Source organism: Drosophila biarmipes, chromosome 3R, assembly GCF_025231255.1.
Source record: "Drosophila biarmipes strain raj3 chromosome 3R, RU_DBia_V1.1, whole genome shotgun sequence".
NCBI classification, from domain to species: Eukaryota; Metazoa; Arthropoda; class Insecta; order Diptera; family Drosophilidae; genus Drosophila; species Drosophila biarmipes.
The window spans coordinates 12,097,776-12,118,155 of record NC_066616.1 but is presented as its reverse complement, the minus strand read 5'-3'; the positions used below and the strand labels follow the sequence as shown (position 1 = coordinate 12,118,155).

The window sequence follows — 20,380 nt, the reverse complement described above, 5'->3', positions numbered from 1 at the left end:
TGTACTTGTTCTAAGCTCCTTAATAAGCTCGCGTTTTACTATTGTTTTTCCTTAGAAATTTGTTGGCCAGAGTAATTAAACTGATTCGTATAGGATGGTCAGTAAACAAAATTATTAATATTCTTAATAGTCTTATAAAGGGTTCGGTTTTACAATTTTGTTCCCTAATAGATTTGTTGTCCAGTGTTTTTCGAATGCTTGTCCTTGGTCCTGGGATGAAGAATAATATAATACAATAACCAACTTTGATGGTCAGTAAATGCATTTTCAAATATCCTTTAAGGTCTTAGAAAGATGTTTGTTATACAATATAACAAATAAGTATAATATGGTATAAAACCCAGTGTTGTATAATTTTCTTCTGTTCTATTCTTTGTACAGTGTAATTGTACATCAATTAATAAAATAAAAAATATATATGCTGTAAAAATAACTACATATGTTGGTCAGGGAATGTTTGTTCGAAATGTTATTGTAAAAATGTTATGCTTGTTAAATCACTCTCTTTCCTTTACACCTTGTTGGCCAGCGAAACTAGATTGATTGTCTTTTTTCCAAGAAACAAAATTAATAAAAATCATATGCTGGTCAATGAAATTATTTTAATTATTTTCAAAATGTTATTACCAGTCCTATAAAAGGTTCTGTTTCATTAATTATTTTCCCCATCAACTTGTTGACCAGTGTAATTGAACTGATTGTCCTTGGTCCTGGGTCAAGTGGTAATTGTTGCTGTTAGCCGCCTGCCTTTCCTGGCCGACTCACTGGCAATGAGATACAATCTAGGCTGTGTTGGGTAATTAGCGAAACAGTTTGGTAGCCACCGCCGGATGACGCACACGGGCGTAATAAGCCCTGCGAAGTGTGGTGTGCAGCCATGAATAAGGATTAAGCGGAGTTTTTCAAGCTTCGTTTGTTTGCCTGCTCGCTCTGTTTTTCATAAATACCAAATGGCTGCGGAACACATGGCGTATGAGTAATAATCAGGGCATATGCATTTTTAATGCCCCGATGTGAAATGTGAAATCGAAAGGTAAACGGCGTGCGAGAGAAAGGCGGCGGCGGAAGTGCACCACGAAAAAGCGCAAATCAAAAGCAAACAAAGTCTGTCCGGGAAGGAAGCGTGTACTTGAACATGGCCTTCAACGCTCACCCACACACTCGCATCCAAACAGCCGACCAACCGACCGACCGCCCAGCCACCCACTCACTCACACGCTCGCACGCACACCGCTGCACACATTGTCTGGCTGCTGGACATGCACGAGAGCAGAAGAACTCCGCCGAAGGACGAAGGACGCGCTGGCAGGCAAATGGAGCCAGCGGACCTCGGATGTGGATGTGGATGTGGATGTCCCCGCGCCACGTCCACTCACAGAGAAAATGAATCCGCGAAATACCGCCAATTTGCTCGGACCAAAATAGCTCCTTCCTCTGCTGAGGGGGTCTAAAAATATCTTATTGATATTTTATGCAGAAAATTATTAATGCCGTCTATAAAAGTAAAAAATACTATCTTCTATTTCCTTCTGTCTTTTGTTATAATAATCAAATAACATAATGCTGTTTAATAGGGCACTAAATAACTAACACGAAAATCATTATTTAAAAACAAAAAATAATCCATGACGAAACACTCCGTCCAGATGGTAATCAAGTAGAAATCAGCTAAATTAAGTTGTTTTTATCTTATTCTAAAAACCTATTGATACCTTTTATAAAAAATATTTAGGAACAGCAAATACCATTTAATAATAATACTTTATGTAAATGATAATTAAATAAGAATCGTTATCCTTTCATGATTTATGCGATATACTAGTATCCTTAAAATGATTGAAGACCTCTTTGTTTTAATACATTTCTCTGTGTGTAGATAGTAATCAAGTTGGGATCAGCGGAAGTAAGTTCCTCCTTTCCGGTGAAACAGACGCACTCACATACGTATTCTCGATTAATGACACAATAAAGCCTCAGGGAAATTCCGAGAATTTTCCCAGGCACATCCTGCAGCCTTTTGCATTAAGAAACAGTCATATGCACGTGTCCTCGTTTAATTGCCTCCTAAATATTTTATACTGCCTGCTTTGATTTCCCCCAAATTCATGTAGCTTCCTTTGAGGTTTTTCAACTTTGAACTCACTTGGGGGCGGCACAAGGGGCGTGCCAGGGGCTTGGGCGGTCTGGCAATAAAACTTTGCCACCCATCAGTGTGCCATAAACTTAATTCAGAACTAAACTGTGACAATTCCCGGGCGGTAATCGAGGTCACAAGCTGTCGACGCCTTGACTTTATTGAACGAACAATGTAAACAAATTGGGAATATTCCTTTCTGTACTGTTTAGCCTTCGTGTAGCATCGCTGGCGATGGCAAGAAAATTGCGTCACATCGCCGTTGATTTATGGAGCGGCTTCAGTCGAGCAAAACAAGGGGAGCCGGGGAGACCTGTGAAGGTAACTGTGATGTGTACCAGGTCAGGCAATCGGACACGGCGAGAATATAACACAACATACTTAAATTAAATCCGTAACTTAATTTTTTAATGTTCAGTTAGAAGAAAATATGATATAGACTATAAGAAACAGCAGTAGTTAAAAAGAATATTTAAAGGAAGGATATAAGAAGGACTTTGCATTTCTTCTAAGGTAACTGACAGATAAAACTCTTTTCAGTTACACATTTATATTAATGCACAGCAATATTTGATTTACTCTATCTTATTTGTATCTGTGCATCGGAAGCACCATTGATTGCACACCAACGTCTTAGATACATTGAAGCAAACATTAAATGGGGTCAGAATCGAGTTACAGCCGAGGGGTGATGGTGATTGGAGCTTCCACAGCTGGAAATTGACTCAGAAACACTCAATTTAGACCCGCTTTAATGTACGAAGCTGCTTTTTATGCAGCGCTCTTGAAAGATTGTTCCTTAAAACATTATAATCACTCGTGTGGAACTGAGGTGAGCACGTTTTGGCCATTCCACTCTTGAGGTAAATTTCTTTACAAAGCCAAATGCCTGGGACCTTCCGGAGGGCCTTAAAGCATGCTTTGGCCCGGCATGTCAAACTTTTCTTTTGGCTACCTTTGGTTGGCCAAAAAGACCTCTAGCCAAGTTGTTATATGCAGATGATGTTAACGCAAAACGGCCTCGGGGATACACATGGAATAACCCACTCGGGAGTCGGGCAAATGGAAGTTTCGCCACCCAGGTTCCTTCCACTAAGTTGTTCTCCTTTCACCGACACATGTGTTTCTGGCCGGAATCCCAATTATTGGGCTTTAATATCGGTCGTGGCCAAGGCTGACCACAGCTGGGTATCTACGTATCTAAGTACAATGGGAATGCCATTGCCTTATGAATTATACACGAGTTTGTTTCTATTTTTTGTCGACTGGCTGTTGCCCCGAAATGCCGCCAGTCCTCGACTCTAATGCCGAGCTGAAGAACACGCACGGAAATCGTTGATTGCGGCAATAAAAAGAAAAACAAAGGCAGCCTAAGAAGGCAGCCGCTTATTAATGGGGCTTAGGCGGGTCAAAGGATACAATGTCAAGGAGTCTTCGGGGAAAAACTGCCTGTGGGAAACTAGTTTTGAAGTTACAACTTCCGTTGTAGGATTTGCAATTCATGGCTCATAAAATGAAGTACTAGCTGACTTTTCTAGCCGCCACACATTTCTTTATTTAACCGTACTTTGTATTTAAACCAAACAAGGAAATGTCTTTTAAAGCAGCATTTATTAGTATTCAAATCTAAAATTCAGTTTAGATTATCTCTTTTTAGTTAACACCTGGTGCAATCAAATGTTTTACCACAAAGCTTACTAGACATCAGGATAATGACATTTCGATGTCATCACTGCAAATTTAATCCTTTAATTTAAGCACTTTCATGCGGGTGACACAATGCAGCCGCAGCTCAATCATGCAGTGTTAATACACACTTCTAATTAAAATATTTGTTTAATTATACGGGCAGGATAGTGCCGAGGTAGCTGGAGCTTAAACACGCCAGCCCCGTTCCCCAGAGCATATAAAACGTTCCACTTTGGGGGAGCAACTTAGCCCAAACGCAAATCCGCAACTTGTTCCTCGCCTCACTCGTCACCAGCTGCAAGGATATCTTTATCCGGGTGCTTGTGTGCGTGAGGGGCTAACCACAGCCGCAGGACCCAGAGACGCCTTAATGTGTCCACATTTTAATTACCCTTGATGTCGAGTGCGAAAGGCTGCCACCGAAAAATGAAGGGTAAACAAGAACAGCGGCAGAGGGGCAAGAAATATGTGTAACGCTTCATGGAAACGCGCTGGCTTTCATAAATATTTCAAATGCCCACCAAAGTCAGCTTTTCTCTGACAGCTCTTTCTGTCACTTGACACTGCGTTGTATGCTGTTTTTATTTTCGAAACTTTTCCTGGGACCACGCGGCGTATGTGTAATTTACCTGCTCCAAGTTGAATGAAACCGATGGCCGAGTCTCTAGAGTCGCGATAAGAGCCAAACCTTTTCGCAGGTGGACTTGGCGAAGTCGCCACTTAGGACTTTTGCATTTTTAATGCCACACACAAAAAAACGGTGATGTTGCGAAACTTTAAGGGGGAAAATACACAGTGATGTCTTAACTTATTAAATAAATTTGTAATTTGGATTCTTAAAAAAAAGGAATTATATATATATGTTTTCCATAATCTCCACCTCTTACTGGCAATTTTTCACTTCTTAAACAAAACCATCAATAGAACTTGAAGGTGTTTTCATCTTCTGTTGGCCTGAGCCTTGTCCAGTTTGACAGTCACTTGCCTTTTTTGCGAAGGATGTCAATGGGTTACCAAAAATAAACTTCAACTGTGCGGTCCTTTGTAGTTCCGCTTGCGAACGCAAGCCTTCTTTTATTGCTTCTTCTGCCCGGCACTCAAGTCGCTGTATTGATTCGGAAAAGTCGCGCGCGAATTTCCTTCGCAGCACTTGGAAAAGCCTCCGCTGGGTTTTCACATTATCCGTGCCAAGTGTCCCGTTGTACGTGAGTCGCACAACTGAAAGTGCGGCAACGAAAGCGAAATCCATTGCCTGTGCCATATCACTCATACGCAGTGGCTGACCTACATCCTGTTACACCGTTTCCGAGAGCGGCGTTGAGTGAAAGAGCGAGCTTTCGGCGCGGCCCCCTTGTTTACATTCTCAGCTATTTTTGGCGCCAAAATAGAACAACTGTTGCCGTTGATGTTTACACAAAGTGACAGGGGGCGGACGGTGGGCGTTGTGTCCTGAATGTGGGTGTTAGGCAGCTGGAAAAATGTAATTAAAATACATGTAAGAAATAAATTGGTAAACCAAATAATCATTTCTTTTTAATATTTTTAAAGTTTTAATCTCTTTAGCGATACATTGATTTATATTCTTAAATTATTAGATTTGATCTGCAAACTTACATTTTACATGGCGGGTCAAAAGCTTTCGGTATTTTACATTCGTGAAGCTTTTGTAGTCTCCCCTTTCTCTCTCTCTCTCTCTCTCTCTCTCTTCATAGTTGTTTGTTCCCCTTTTTGCGAAGCGCGTGTTTAAATTGACTTTTGCTGATATTAAAACTGAGATTATAACTTTTATGAACAAACAAACAAAAGGGAAGGTCTTAGCTAAGCAGGATTCAGTCTACACGTCAATAGAATGCAGAACAAGCGCCGCGAAAAATAAACGTAAAGATATAAAATCATTCAAATGTTAATTTCTTTGGGGGATTGGTTAAACAATATAGTTGTTGGTTTACAGCCCAATGAGCTGAAGTTACCCCAGAGAAGTTCAAGAAACTATTTAAGGAGAAAAAACTTTATAACCAGAACATGAATAGGCTTCGTATCGCATTATATTACTATTGTTGTAAATATGAATTATAAATTTATTTAAGTGTGAACAATACTTTTATTAATAAAAAAAAATTGAGGAAATTTAAGTGCTTTATTGTTTTGAGAGTAGAAGGAAATCGTATACGGCACTTTAAAAGTGCTGAAAGGGATGAAAACAGTTCAAAATTTTCACTAAACAATTCAGGTCTTTTCGACTTATACATATAATATCTATATTTTTATAGAAAAATACATAAATAAAGATAAAAACTACATAAAAAACAACATATCTCTAAGGCGTGTAAACTAACCAAAATGTTTAATCTTATTTTATATATTCGGCCAATGTTAACGGTGCGTATGTGTGATACACGAATGATGATTAAATATATTTATATTTGTATAGACCATCAAATATGTAAAGGTACCTGCATGAAATTCGTTCGTACCCTAGGGTGCTTAACATAGCCAGCACCAGACAAATCAAGTAGTGGCCGAGTTGGGAACGGTACCAGGCGCTTAGTATCACCCACTGGTTATGAGAATTGCTGATCATCATGAAATTCAATGTCAACTCTCTCTTTCTTACTGCTACCATCATCAAAATCACTAAACCACCATAAACTTCCGGCTGCCAAGTAGTATATTTTATTTGAATATAAATACAAGACAAATAATACATAATTTAACAATCATCCTGTCTTATTTAATTCACGATTAAACTTTTGTAGTGCAGTGCAAAAGAGAGGTTCTCTCCAACACAGCCCGCTGCTCTCCCGCTTCCTCCGGACCAACTGGGATTCACGCATTACTTTGGCGCTCACTCCCCCAAAAGCTCGCAGTCGGTCCCCAACTTTTGAGAGAGGCAGACGTGTGTGTTGCGCACTCGGGGTCGTTGGTTCGTTGGTCCGTTGCAGTGTGCGTGTGTGAGTCGGCGTTCTGCACTGGTATTAGTACTATTTCTGCACGTGCTGCTCGGTCGCGACCATTTCGAGTGGTACAATAATAGACAACAGTGGTGGAATCAATTAACGCTCCGGTAGCGCCTGTAAGTGCCAATCAATTGATTTAATCTAGCGGTGAATTTAACGAAATTTGGAGTCCGCACATCGCGTAATGAGTGCCGCACAATTATCTCTGTGTGTCTGCGAGTGTGCAAGTGTGTTTCGGCCTTTGACGCTTTGTTTTTGGTTGTCTGGGTGCGGGTGCTCAATGCTCAATGTGCTGTTATGTCTGCTGCAATTCTTCCTTCGCGTTTGCGTCATTAACCGTTATTAAATTTGGTTTCTACCATTGTATTGTTTTGTGTGGAATATTTCCCATATGCAAAGCTGCAGTGGAAGCGATTGGAATGCCGGTTTTTCATTTCCAAGCAGGGGCACCCTAAGCACCTCTGCGACCACGACCGGCCAACAACCACTTGTTAGCCGCTGGGGTCGACGATTGGCCAGCGGTTTTCGGTCTTAGACTGTGTGTGTGCACAGTGGAACCCGAATGCAGTGAGCAGCCTGATTAGATTATAATCTAATTTACGAGATTTTATACGTTTTGAGACCCTATTAGAGTCCTCTAAACTCCTAGTAACTCCAGATGTTTACTCAATTTCCAGACAAGATATAAATTTTTCCACTTTTGACAACTTTTCTAGATTTTGATCTAATTTCTAGTCACTTCCCTCTCAGATCCAGCGCAAAACTGTGATAAGCAACTATCAATTTCGAAGTTTCACTTTAAATGACTTTGCGATACCGGCAGAAATAAATTAATCACTGAATAACAATCTGTTGCCACACTTGTAGTCACCGGAGCTATCTTTAAGTTGGTGTGCGAGTATGTCTGTGTTTATTTAGCGTGTTTATAAATTTAATTTAAATTTCGTCTGAAAAATGTATGAAACTTGAGACAACGAATGGTTTGTCACAGTTGTGGCTTACAAAACTCGTTCTAAACAATTGAAATAACATTAAAAACAAGCAAATAATTTGAATCATAAGCAGGGATAAAGGGTTTTAAAAAAATGTGGGCCATCTTGAGCTCATTGAAAACTTGCTTTCATAGATAACTTTTATCAGTTCCAAGCGTTGTAATAGCTTTAACTGCGTATATAGAAGAACTCATTCAATTTGTATCTTATTGTGTTTATTCATTGGCAACGTCACAATTATTTATTTGCCCGCACCCAGGCAATTTAAATCTATTAAATCGAATGGGATGACGCATTTAAGGGGCGTTGGCGTTTACTTTGTAAACGGTTTCAATATTACCTAACAGAACATGAAGCATTCCCGGTCAATCACTTTTGAAGTTGGCTGAAAAAGTTTTAATTTGAAAAGTGAAATTTCCGCTGCGTCTAACTGGGTCAAAGTATTTTTCAGCGTCTCATAACCTCCCTCCAGAACACCCATATTTACTACACAAAAATACGTGCCTGAATGCCGGTCTTGCTTATCTGGGGTCCCTGGACTTTTGCTTACCAATTAATAAACATTATGATTATTGTCATATGAGGATGTGCAAATGGCGTGAGCGGCACGAATGCGTTTTGATTTACGCTCGTCGCGTCTTGTGCTATCAGTTGCAGACACAGCAAATAGCCCAAGCAATACAAGCTAACGACCGATATCGAGTGACTGACCCCAGTCTAGTCTATGCGGAGCAGTGCTCGAGACACGCATTCTTCGTAAAGCCACAAACATTATTCACTTTTTATCTATAAAGGAGGGGGACATAACAAATCTTTCCATTTCCAAAATAACATCGTTCTTAGTCGCACGATAGCATTATCAGACAAGTAAACACTTTAGTTTATGGTAGTTCATTGGAAGTTGATAACTTTTTTATTCCCTTGCTTTCTTAAAAACAACATCATTTTGCCTAGTAGACATAAAACAGATTACCCTTTATTGGTCAAGGTCCCTGCTGATAAGCAAGTAGCTCTACTATACTATAAGGACAAGTCTGCCTGTTTCATTCGACTTGCGAATGCGAGAGAATACAGTAAACCTTTTTTAAGAGTACATCAAACAGAGAAATTTTTTAAATATTATTTTTTCTATCGGTATTTATATTTGACTATATATGATATATAAATGACTAAGTTTGATCCTAAAAGTTATTAAGCCAATGTTTGCGGTAATAACTACTCACTCACAGTCACGTATTCTTATCTTTAAGCCAATGAAATTGGGGGCCTTTATTGTTTAAAATGAGCTTAGTTATAGTTTGTTTGCGCTTGCAGGTAGACGGAGACTTGGATCTGGACGGGAGCTACCCATCCGTCTGATAGCATGGATAGCAGCGCCAAGCCCAAGCGCAAAAACCCGCGCCAAGGTGCCAATATTATATCACAGCTAATATTCGCCTGGGCGATACCATTGTTGTATCGGGGATCCAGGAGAGGCCTGAATACAGATGACCTGACGGAGTGTCTCAAGAATGATCGATCCGAACAGCTGGGAGACCGCTTAGAGGAGTGAGTATTGAGATTACACATTTGTATCTCCATTCTTGTGACAAGAAACACACAGAACACTTTGATAAACATAATTATTTTTCAGTCAATGGTTCAAGGAGCTGGAACGATCCCATCGCAAAAAGAAGAAGCCGCACCTCAGAAATGCTCTGTTCCGGTGCTTCCTATGGCCCACGATCATAAATGGCCTCATTTGCTTGATCTACATAGTTATCAAGTGAGTACGAAGTGTAATGGTACCCTGCTCATCTGCTCATGCTACTCCATTCCTAGGACCTTGATTCCAGCTGTTCTGGCGCAGTTGCTGATTCAGTTCCAAAGAGCCAATGTTGCGGAATTGAAGGTTATCGATGCGAAAGATTTGTCTATATCCGATTCCCTGAACCGCACTGCTCGATCGATAGGAAGATATGTGATGAGTCAGGCTGTCGCCGAAGCTGGCGGAACAGTAGGAGATGGTAAGCCGAAATTGAATGTCTTAAGATCCTCAAAATATCGATGCATATTTTAGTCTACTCCCCCAATTCCCTGGACAAGGGGGATCCCCTGAAGGAACCGATTCAACCTGCCACAGACGCAATGGACCACAATGCAACGGCTGTGCGCAATATCCTGGAGCAGTCAACTGAGTACATGTGGAACGACACTTATAGCTTGGGTGCCCTTCTGGTGACCTCGACTCTTTTCTGCTGCTTCCTGCTCCACCATGTGGATCTGCGCCAGCGCCTGATGGGCGCCCGGATGCGAATCGCCTGCTGTTCGCTGATCTACCGGAAAACCCTGCGTCTCTCGATGAAAACGGCTGGCCAGACACCAGCCGGTTACCTAATCAACCTGCTCTCGAACGACGTGAATCGCCTGGACTATGGCTTCATATTCATGCACTGGATCTGGATAATGCCGCTGCAGGCAATGCTCACGTGTTATCTGATTTGGCTGAACATTGGGATTCCGGCGATCGTGGGAGTGGTGGGACTGCTACTGAAGACGATACCCGTGCAGACGGCCTTGAGCAAGGTGACCTCGGTGCTGCGGATGAGGATCGCGGAGCGGACGGACGCGAGAGTGGGCATCATGAACGAGCTGGTGCAGGGCATTCAGGTGATCAAGATGTATGCCTGGGAGAAACCCTTCCAGGCGGTGGTGGCCGAGGCTCGGCGCCGCGAAATCAAACAGATTCGCTATGCATCCTACCTGCGAGGCTTCTACCTCAGCACCATGGTGTTCACGGAGCGGTCCACGCTCTACATCACCTTGGCGGCGGCTGCGCTTATGGGCCAGACCATTACCGCCGACTTTGTGTTCTCCGCCGCCAGTTACTATAACATCCTGCAGCTGGTGGCCGCCATTTGGTATCCCCTTGCTGTGAGCTTTGGAGCCGAGGCCCTCGTCTCGTTGCGCCGGATTCAGGACTTCCTTTTGCTCGAGGGACGCGAGGAGCGAACTCAGGGTCTCACCCACAAGCGGGATCAGGATAGCGGCGACTCGAGAGCTGTGACCATCAAGGACATCAATGCCAGTTGGGATAATCAGAAGCCACAGAGGACACTGCAAAACATCAATCTGCAGATCGAGAAGGGACAACTGTGTGCGGTGATTGGACCCGTGGGTGCTGGCAAGAGTTCCATCCTGCAGTTGCTCCTGGGTGAGCTGCCGGTCATCGATGGCGGCGTAGTGATCCAGGGTGACCTTTCCTATGCAGCCCAGGAACCGTGGCTCTTTACGGGATCCGTACGGAATAACATCCTGTTCGGCGAGGAGTACGAAAGGAAGCGGTACCAGGAGGTCACCCGATGCTGTGCTCTCGCCACCGATTTCCAGCAGCTGCCCAATGGAGACAAAACGGTGGTGGGCGAGCGAGGAGCATCCCTGTCCGGCGGTCAAAGAGCCCGCATCAGTTTGGCTCGAGCTGTTTACAAACCGGCGCAGATTTATCTGATGGACGATCCGTTGAGTGCCGTGGATGCCCACGTGGGCAGGCATCTGTTCGATGAGGTGATCGGACCCAGAGGACGACTGGCCCAGCTGAAGGCCACTCGCATACTGGTGACCCACCAGGTGCACTTCCTCTCCGAGGCCGACATCATTGTGATTGTGGACCAGGGCAGGATTTTGAGGCAGGGCACCTACCAGGAGCTGATCAACAGCGACCTGGATTTTGCAAAGCTGCTCGAGCGACCAAAGGATGCGGATGAGGCGGAAAACAGTCGCCAGCAATCTTCCACGCTGAGTGCATATTCAGTAGAGAGCGACGACGAGGACATACCTTTCATCGATGGCGAAAAAGAAGGGTATCAGCAGTTGAGAAAGCAGAGTAGCTCTGTTCATGGCAGCAAATCGGTGGGTTTTTATATTTACTTTAACCTTTATTAACCAGTTATTAACCCAATAACCCCTTCAGTTGGATAGTGCGCAGCTGGATGAGGAAGTGGATGAGGATGCTCTGGCCGAGGCCCAAGCCTCGGGTGGCATATCACCCCGCGTTTGGTACGAGTACTTCCATGCTGGCAGCACTCTTCTGAGCTTCAGCTTCATGGTCTTTGTCATGATCATGTCCCAAGTGGTGTGCAGCAGCTCGGATTACTTCGCCAACATCTGGACGCAACAGGAGCACCAGCGATCTCAGGGAGAGGCCACCAGCTTCACCACCTTCGAGTGCATGTACATCTACGGCGGCCTGATCATTGCCGTGGTGATCATGACCACTTTCCGCGGGTTCCTGTTCTTCAAGATCTGCATGCACGCCTCCAAAGTGCTGCACGATCGCATGTTCGCCTGCATCCTGCATGCCACCATGAGATTCTTTGATACCACTCCCTCGGGAAGGATTCTGAATCGTTTCTCCAAGGACATGGGTGCCATCGATGAGCTGCTACCGCGGGCCATGATGGACTTTATCCAAATCGCTCTGGTGATGTTTGGCATCCTGATTGTGATTAGTATCCTGAATCCCGTTCTGGTGGCTGCCATGTTGGTGGTGGCCGTTGTGGATATACTCATCTTGAAGTTGTACTTGCGACCCTCTCAGGATCTCAAGCGTTTGGAGGGCATCTGCCGCAGTCCGGTCTTCTCCCACCTAAGTGCTTCCCTTTCCGGTTTGGCCATAATTCGGTCCCGCCAGTTGCAGGAAGTGGTGGCCAAGGAGTTTGATCTGCTGCAGGACGTGCACAGCAGTGTGTGGCAACTGACCATGGCGGCGAATACGGCTTTGGGCTTGTGGCTGGATTGTGTCAGCTGCGTCTTCCTCACCGCAGTTACCTTCAGTTTCATTATCTCCAGTGAAAGTGAGTATCTTATAGTTTCAAGGAGTTTGTTAGAACTAAATTAATTGGTTCTTAATCCCTTTCAGCAACGTACAGTGGAAACGTGGGTTTGGCCATCGCCCAGGCCATGATCCTAACCGGAATGGTGCAGTACGGAGTGCGCCAGGTGGCCGAGTCCTTGCAGCAGATGACCAGCGTGGAACGCGTCCTGCAGTACACCGAACTGGAACAGGAGCCGGCGCAGAGCGAGAAGATTCCACCGCTGCTGTGGCCAACGCGTGGTCAGGTGGAGTTCCGAAACATGAGCTGTCGCTACGATCCCAATGGCTCACCGGTGCTAAAGAACCTCAATCTCACCATCGAGGCGGGCTGGAAAGTGGGCATTGTTGGACGTACAGGGGCTGGAAAGTCTTCCCTAATTGGAGCTCTTTTCCGACTGGCCCACATCGAGGGAGAAATACTCATTGATGGCATAGAGACAGGATCGATTTCATTAGAGATCCTTCGCACGCGCATCTCGATTATTCCCCAGGATCCAGTTCTATTTTCGGCCACCATTCGCTACAACCTGGATCCCTTCGAGCGGTACACGGACGCCGAGCTGTGGGGTGCCTTGGAGGATGTGGAGCTACGGGGTGCCATCCCCGGCCTGGATTACATGGTCACAGAGAGGGGCAGCAACTTCAGTGTGGGCCAGCGGCAGCTAATCTGCCTGGCGAGAGCAATTCTGCGAAACAACAAGGTTCTGGTGCTCGACGAGGCCACGGCCAATGTGGATCCACAGTGAGTTTTTAAATTGGGTGTACCTTCTACTCAGATTTCACGTTCCTATTCCTTCAGAACCGATGCCCTGATCCAGCGCACCATCCGCATCAAGTTCAAGCAATGCACGGTGCTCACGGTGGCCCACCGACTCCACACAGTTATGGATTCGGACCGGATAATAGTGATGGATGCTGGCGTGGCAGTGGAATTCGATGTACCCTATCTGCTGTTGAAGAAGTCACAAGGACACCTCCGGCAAATGGTGGAGGCCACGGGAGGAGAGGCGGAAGCCCTGAAAAAGACGGCCAGTGACAGTCACAAGAGGATGCAGAGGGAGCGGGACGAGCGAGATCACGAGGAAGACGAGGGTCGGGAGTGAGAAGCGGTGACCCCTCGATGCGCCCATCGGAAATCGCATTTACCCAAATCTGGTGCTTACAAAGTCTCAAGGCTGCAGCTATTGGGCTCCCTGATGAAACAGAGCATTGTCCAAAAAGAAAGCCGAACCAAAATGATTTTCCTTTACACACACACACACACACACACACAAACACACATTTTATGCTATCAATGGTTCATGTACTTAGTCTTGTTAAGTTTGTAAACGAAAAGTCTAGATGTGCTGCCTTATACGTATTGTACTTAGATGTAATTTCCGCACCAGGGACTGCAATGTGAAATTTGTATGAAAACGATATTGTAGATTGCCAGTGAAAAGTACGCCCACTCATAACATGACAAATCCTGAAAAGATCAGTGGTATTCTCTTTACTTAACCACTTATTAGTTAGTTCATCCAATATATACTGTATATATATGCTGCACATTACTGCAAGTGATTGTGCAAAGTACTGAACCATGGTACTTGAAACACTAGATAGACACTAAATAAATATTTGCCGAGTTTATTAAAATATAAAAAACGTTTCTAAAAATTGGTGATATAATTTAAGGCCTAACATACAAATTGAGCAAATTTAATGGTCACTTTTGGATACATAATTGCAAAGTTTATAAAAATATAAATAAATTCATAAACATTAATTGTACAATTTAAAACCTAAGCAAACGAGTAGAGCAAAAGTTACGCGATCATTTTCGAGGTGACTTTCGATGGGATGTCTTTGCACCTGATACTATTTGAGCTGAGGATTGGCGAGTTTGATTTGTACTCTGTTTACTTTTTTGTTCATAAGGAATGGGTGGGGTGCCATCTGGGTAGTTTACCAGGGAGATGTGACTCTCCCCGGAGAATAGTTGGGTGCCAGTGCTGTGAACGGACCCGGACTTCTCCGGAATGGAGAGGAATGATCCCACTGGAGTGGAGGTCTTCTGTCTGTCGTTGGTTGCTCCGGTGGCATGGCTTAGGCCCACGCCCGGTGTCTGCGTATTGCTGCTGGGCGAGAGTGAATTCAGGACGGACTTGAGAAAGTGACCCCTCAACGATTCATCCGAACTCTCTGAGGTTTCGCCGGTGTGTACTTGGTGTTTGAGAAGCTCCCGAGTAAGGAATTCCCTAAGATTCAGGGACCTTCCTATCTGACTCGCATCCTGCACCGAGGAGTCTTCCTTGGACCTGTAACTGCGTTCCTGGCCGCCACGAAGCCTCGGTTTCCGTGCAGGCCGTTCCGGCGAGGAGGTGGTGGTGCTGCTGCACAATTCATCAACCTGCTGTTGCCTTTGATGCATGGTGGCATGCCAGCACTGAGCCCTACGCTCCGCGTCGCTGGAGAAGTTGCTGCCGGAGAGAGGATCAATCCCACTCTCGTTTGGTGGATCGTTTCTAACCGGGGCCACGCTTTCCCGCCGCGTGCTGCTGGCCACCTCCTGAGCCGTCAATGTGGTGTCCGTCGCATTACCCCGTCGAAATGAGCTCCTCAGTATATTTCGCTGACGCAGTTCTTGCTCTACGTTAAAGGAATCCGAGGAATCTTGCTCGATACTGGCGCTATCAATCAGTTCCCTCTGATCGGCGGGTTGCTTGGCCATAAGTTTCTGCAAGTACTCCCTGCGTTTGGGGAAGTCCTGTATATTATCATTGACCACACGCAGTTGTCGCATCAGTTCGCCAGGTGACAGGGTATGTTGATCGGCGTCCTGACCTATCTCCAGGTGGATGCGGGTGCTAGTCATGTTATGGAGATAGGCATTTATGCTAGGAAACTCACGGTAGTCGGCTCCTTGCGTGCGCTGACTGATAACTTGGACCAACTCATTGAATTCACTCTGCAGCTGCTGGCTCTGATCCGCATCCAACCGCGCCAGGTCCAACTTCAGCTCCCGGGCATACTGATCAAAGCTGGGAAAGGGCTTGGGCACTGGCGTGGCGGCCACAATATGAGATTGTCCCGGCGTTTCCACTTCGGTGATGGTGGACAGCTCGTGCGCCAGTTCCTCGGCATTCAGTTGAGGACTGTAGCGCCTTATTGTGGCTGGAGGAGCTTTCACTCGGCCTCGTGCCGTATTTCCCTGCGTCGAGGAATTCAGCGATATGGGTTCCAGATCCACATTAACCTGTCCCTGGGCCGTTATTGGACGCGAGTCCGCAATGCCACTATCCCGACTAGCTGCTGTGGGCTTATTCTTCTGCAGAGGCAACGCCTCGGATGTAGAAGGCGTTTGGGAATCGCTGCGATCGGACATGGTCCGGCATCTGGTTTGTTGCTGCCCAGTTGGGAGCTCAAAGTACTCTGTAGATTGACGCTCGCCATCGCTGTTCGATGTTAGAGTGACCTCCACCAGACGCTGCTTTTCCTCGCGCACCTTGGTGATCAGCTCCGTGAGCTCGGCAATCCGCTGTGTACAATTCTCCGTGAGCTGAGCATAACGCTCCATATTTCGGGCAGAGGACTCTTCGCTAGTAGACTGTGACTTCGTCTTATCGGTTACAAAGCGTGATGTGGTTTTGCCACTGACTCCGTCGGTTGGCAGGCTTAATGATATCCCTCCACTGTTGTTTTTTTCTTTTGGAGCTCTTTGTTGCTGTACTTTTTCATTAGCTTGCTGCTGCCTGATCTTTTCACCCTGAGTGGGAGCATTTTCCCTTTGTCGCTGCATCTTTTGCCTTATCTGTTCTTTCTCTTTACTATTGGGCTGACAATCTTCGAGATTCTTGGCCAATCGCTTGTTCCATATCTGGTCGAATGCTCGCACACTTTTCTCTTTGTCCTGCGCTTGCTGCTCCTTCTGCAACTGCTGCTGACATCGTATAGAGTCTTGCAAATCATTGATAAAGCTGCGGTTGTCTGCAATAAAGGTCTGCACTCGTTCTATGCGTTGTTCATTCATCACCGTCTCATCATCGTGAGTCCTATCAGTTCTTTCTGTTTCCGCCTCCACGCAAGGGGTTACGTTTCTTGATGAGTTGATGATCGATGTTGACGGAGTGGCAACATAAGAGGAACTCATACCCATCTCATCTATGCTGTGACGGGTCATCCCAAGCAACCGATTTACGTATTGGATAACCAAGGGATGCAAAGGCTCGGCTGGAGGAGCCGTCGGTGGAGAAGGCATGGAACCCACTACTGGATTAAAGTTCTTGTAGCTCACTGGCGGCAGACTGCGATAGGCGGTGGAGTTGGAATCTATTGAAATCTGACGCTGATCTTGTGACAAAGTTCGCTTGCCGTTTACCTTTTCTGGCTGCTTCTCAGCTTCTTCTCGTGGCGTGCTCTCTGACGAGCCAAGGGGATTTTCCTTTTCATTTTCGACGGCTGCCGGTTTTAATTTGGCTTTCGCTTTACCCCTCGGTACATATTGCTTCACAGTGCCGTCGCTCTTCACCTTGATGATGATCTCCAGTGGCCCATCGTCCCTTGAGGATGGTTTTGCCTGATCTCCTTCACTGGACTTTTTACTCTTCGTTTCTTTATAAAACTTCCTTAGACGCTGCTCGAGAATAGCCTCCTTTTGCTGCAGATCTGATTCTCGTTCGTTAAGCGTTTTGGTTCTTTCGGATAGAATGTCCGCCCGTTCCTGACGTATATTATCGATCATTTCCTGCGCATTGTCACTCCTTGATCCGCCTGCCTCACCGGCCTTCAGCTCCTCTAACAACTGAATTCGGATCTTTTCGATGCGCTCGAGCAAGCTCTTCAACCTCATAGATTTCAGAGAGTTGGACTGCTCGGCCTTTAGGTCAGACCTCAGCTGCTTGCTTTGATCATCAACATAGTCGAGGAGGATGGAGCAGCAGCTCTCCGTGCTACCCAGATTATCTCGACCCATTTGAACAGGAGGCTCGCCCAAATTGAGTGCTGCCGGAGCGTTGGATTTGCTACGCGCAGAATTTGCAGAAGCGGGTTTGGTTCGCACTTCAGGGCAGGTGATTATGGCCGGTCGTAGCAGCATCTGCTCCATGGCCTCGTTCATTTTCTGCTCTCGCCTGGCAGCCACATCAGCGTACCGATGACTGGGTATAATATTGGCCTGGTGGGATTAAATACATATTAGTAAATTAAATTAGAGCTTTATTTGAATGCCTTACATCAGTCGGCAAGAGCTGTGGCTGTTGTTGGGTTAGGGCATCCAGTTTCTCTGTCAATTCCGCACAATCCCGACGCACTTGCTCGCGTTCCAGAGCCTTCTGACCACGATCGTTGCTGATTTTCCTTTTAAAAGATATAAATGAATTCAAAACGTTTCATAAAGTAATTCTATCAAACCCTCACCTGAGTTTGTCCAGTTCTTGTTCCCGCAGTTCCCTCAGTTGGTTTTCGATGCGGGCATGATCCATTGCAGTCAGTTGGCCGGCATCCTTCTCATTGCACTGCACGGTTTGCGTGGGCGCATCGTACGTCCGATGGTATTTATTGCCATGATCGTAAAACTGAACGCGCCCAGATTGAGTGGCCTTGGGATCCTGCCGCGTGGACATGACAAAGGTGGTAGTGGAGACGGTCGACTGGGTGGCAGTGCTTGGCGGGGCAGTCACAGCGGGCACATGCACAGCTGGCTGATTCGGCATCATTTGCTGTGGGGCAAACATCGGATGAGGTGGTTGCATGGGAAATGGCATTGAATATGGCATCGCATATGGTTGCATCGGCTGTTGGCAGTATGGGTGTATATATGGCTGAGTCTGCGGCACAGGATAACAATGGGTCATCGTTGGATTTGGTATGGGTGGGATGCTTTGCTCTGGAATGGGTTGTAGATTCCGCGGAGGCTCTGGTGCTGGCTCCTGAATGGAAGTCACTTTGGGCAGAGTTGCTGGGGTCTTAGCCTTCTGACCCCTTCGAATTCCTGCATCTATAACCTTGGCAGGAGCTGGATTGGATTTTAGTCCTGGTCGCTTGGCTGTATGCAGGTTGCGTGATGCGGTTGTGCTTTTCTTGGGCGATCCTGAAGCTGTCTTAGTGGGTGATTTTCTAGGAACTACAGCGGGAACAGTCTCTTCACGGTCTATATTTTTTCTGGGTGATCTTGGCAAAGACTTATTGGGACTAGGAGGTGGAGATACTGATGGATTTTTTTCTGTATCCCTATGCTGTCCTGGATCCGGTCGTATGGCAGTGGTGGTCTCGGTTCTCCTCACCAAATCGCTGATCTGGGTGAATCTCGGCCGACGCTGGGGTTCCTCCTCACTAGGTCTCACCACATGACTAAATTTGCGGTTGGTTTGAATAAACCGATCGTTGATATCCAAACCTTCTGGATTTTTGTGGCTTTCGGAAATGGTTTCATTGATTTCCACGTCAAGAATAACAGGGGGAGTCTTCTGGAGGCGCCGGTTGCTGGTGGGACTCTCGCTGATCAGAATGGATGAGTCGTCCTGTGAGGATTCCCCCTCCTCCTCCTCCTCGTCGGTGGTAGCACAGCTACAGCTGGCGGTCCTTTTGCGCTTACCCTTGCAGCAGGGTTTATGGCAACCGCTGACCAGTCGATTCTCCTTGTCCTCCACCAAGGACGTCTGTGTGCCCGCCGTCGCACGTCCCTCCGAATTCAGATTCATTCCGTTTGTGGCTCTTAACTCCACACTGGCTTTTCCCGATCTTTTCAAGGCCTGCTTGCGGCATTTTTGGATTTTCTCGATTCTCTCCTGTTTCTGCTGCTCGATGCGCTGGTTTTCCTCCCTCGCTGCACGATGGGCGGCGCCCACTTGGAAAATGGCCGAGCGGTAGTCCTGGTGCTTTTTGACCAAAACATGCTCACGCCACGCATTTAGCTCCTTTTGCTTGACCTGCTCCAGTTTTTCGATTTGACGCTTTTTCTCAGCGGCCACCTCCTCGCGGATGTGGCGTGCCAGGTGGTTGGACTTCTCACGCACCTGGTGGGAAATTGGGTCGCGGTCAGTCTGGTATTTACTGCGCAATGGGCTCCCAACCGAAGGGCTTACCTGCTGCAAACGGGTTATGCGACGCTGACTCTCGAGATCTTTGCGCACCCGCTCTGGATCGTCCAGTCGGCTGACGGGCCGCCTCAAGTTGGCCCCGAACTTTCCATTCACTGTTACCTGCAGAGCCATCTGCTCTGTCAATATGCTGAATATATTCGGTTGAATGGCAGCATTTACGCAGCAGTAGAAAGAAAAGCTAGTTTGAGCGGAAAGTCAAACAAACAACGTCTTTAAAAATTCCTCCATAGGCTTGTTATCGAATTATCGGTTTAGCATGAGCTGTAGTGTGACCGTACCCCGATAAAAAAATATTCCTTATAGGCTGTTCAGACAAGGGATGTTTCTGTAATAGATGTTCAATGTACAGTACTACCTCAAAAACAATGAACTCAATAACAATGCTAGAATTTCGTTGTGTTCACTATATTGCAAATATAATCAATTATTTGAAACCTTGAGTAACTATATACTTTATGTTATACTTTAAAATTTACTAATCATTTTGAATTATTAGGGTATGATTTGTTAATTTTCTTTCTCGCTGAGCACTGCGTTTGCATTAGCTACTTGTGAAAAACTGGCTACAAATTATGTGCTCTTAAGCAACTGTGGCGCAGACAGTACAAGATGTGTCCTTACGTTTTAGAACCAAATATAACATCGACAATACTTAAAAATAGACTAATTAATTC

At 45.8% G+C, this 20,380-nt stretch overlaps 2 protein-coding genes across 3 annotated transcripts; one reads left to right on the top strand and one right to left on the bottom strand.

Annotated features, from left to right (window-relative positions):
* Positions 1-6,697: 6,697 nt before the first annotated feature.
* LOC108031393 (ATP-binding cassette sub-family C member 4) lies at positions 6,698-14,244 on the top strand. The gene is made up of 8 exons (XM_017104758.3): positions 6,698-6,896; positions 9,087-9,320; positions 9,406-9,537; positions 9,594-9,778; positions 9,832-11,660; positions 11,722-12,604; positions 12,670-13,366; positions 13,424-14,244. The coding sequence occupies exons 2-8, from the start codon at positions 9,136-9,138 to the stop codon at positions 13,725-13,727; spliced, it is 4,215 nt and encodes a 1,404-aa protein (XP_016960247.1). The 5' UTR covers positions 6,698-6,896; positions 9,087-9,135; the 3' UTR covers positions 13,728-14,244.
* LOC108031392 (uncharacterized) lies at positions 14,229-19,943 on the bottom strand. Of its 2 annotated transcripts, XM_017104757.3 has the most exons (5): positions 19,689-19,943; positions 18,022-19,619; positions 17,838-17,961; positions 15,517-17,779; positions 14,229-15,450 (listed from the first exon to the last, which is right to left on the bottom strand). In XM_017104757.3, the coding sequence occupies exons 1-5, from the start codon at positions 19,815-19,817 to the stop codon at positions 14,441-14,443; spliced, it is 5,124 nt and encodes a 1,707-aa protein (XP_016960246.1). In that variant the 5' UTR covers positions 19,818-19,943; the 3' UTR covers positions 14,229-14,440. The 2 variants fall into 2 exon arrangements, with proteins under 2 accessions (XP_016960246.1, XP_016960245.1); XM_017104756.3 differs by having other exon boundaries at positions 14,229-17,779.
* Positions 19,944-20,380: the final 437 nt, after the last annotated feature.

Coding starts and splice junctions, on each gene's coding strand:
- LOC108031393 (XM_017104758.3), top strand. CDS start 9,136: ATGGATAGCAGCGCCAAGCCCAAGCGCAAAAACCCGCGCCAAGGTGCC. Junction 9,779..9,831: donor TGGCGGAACAGTAGGAGATG/GTAAGCCGAAAT, acceptor TGCATATTTTAG/TCTACTCCCCCAATTCCCTG. Junction 13,367..13,423: donor ACGGCCAATGTGGATCCACA/GTGAGTTTTTAA, acceptor CTATTCCTTCAG/AACCGATGCCCTGATCCAGC.
- LOC108031392 (XM_017104756.3), bottom strand. CDS start 19,817: ATGGCTCTGCAGGTAACAGTGAATGGAAAGTTCGGGGCCAACTTGAGG. Junction 19,620..19,688: donor GCATAACCCGTTTGCAGCAG/GTAAGCCCTTCG, acceptor ATTTCCCACCAG/GTGCGTGAGAAGTCCAACCA. Junction 17,780..17,837: donor CACAGCTCTTGCCGACTGAT/GTAAGGCATTCA, acceptor TAATCCCACCAG/GCCAATATTATACCCAGTCA.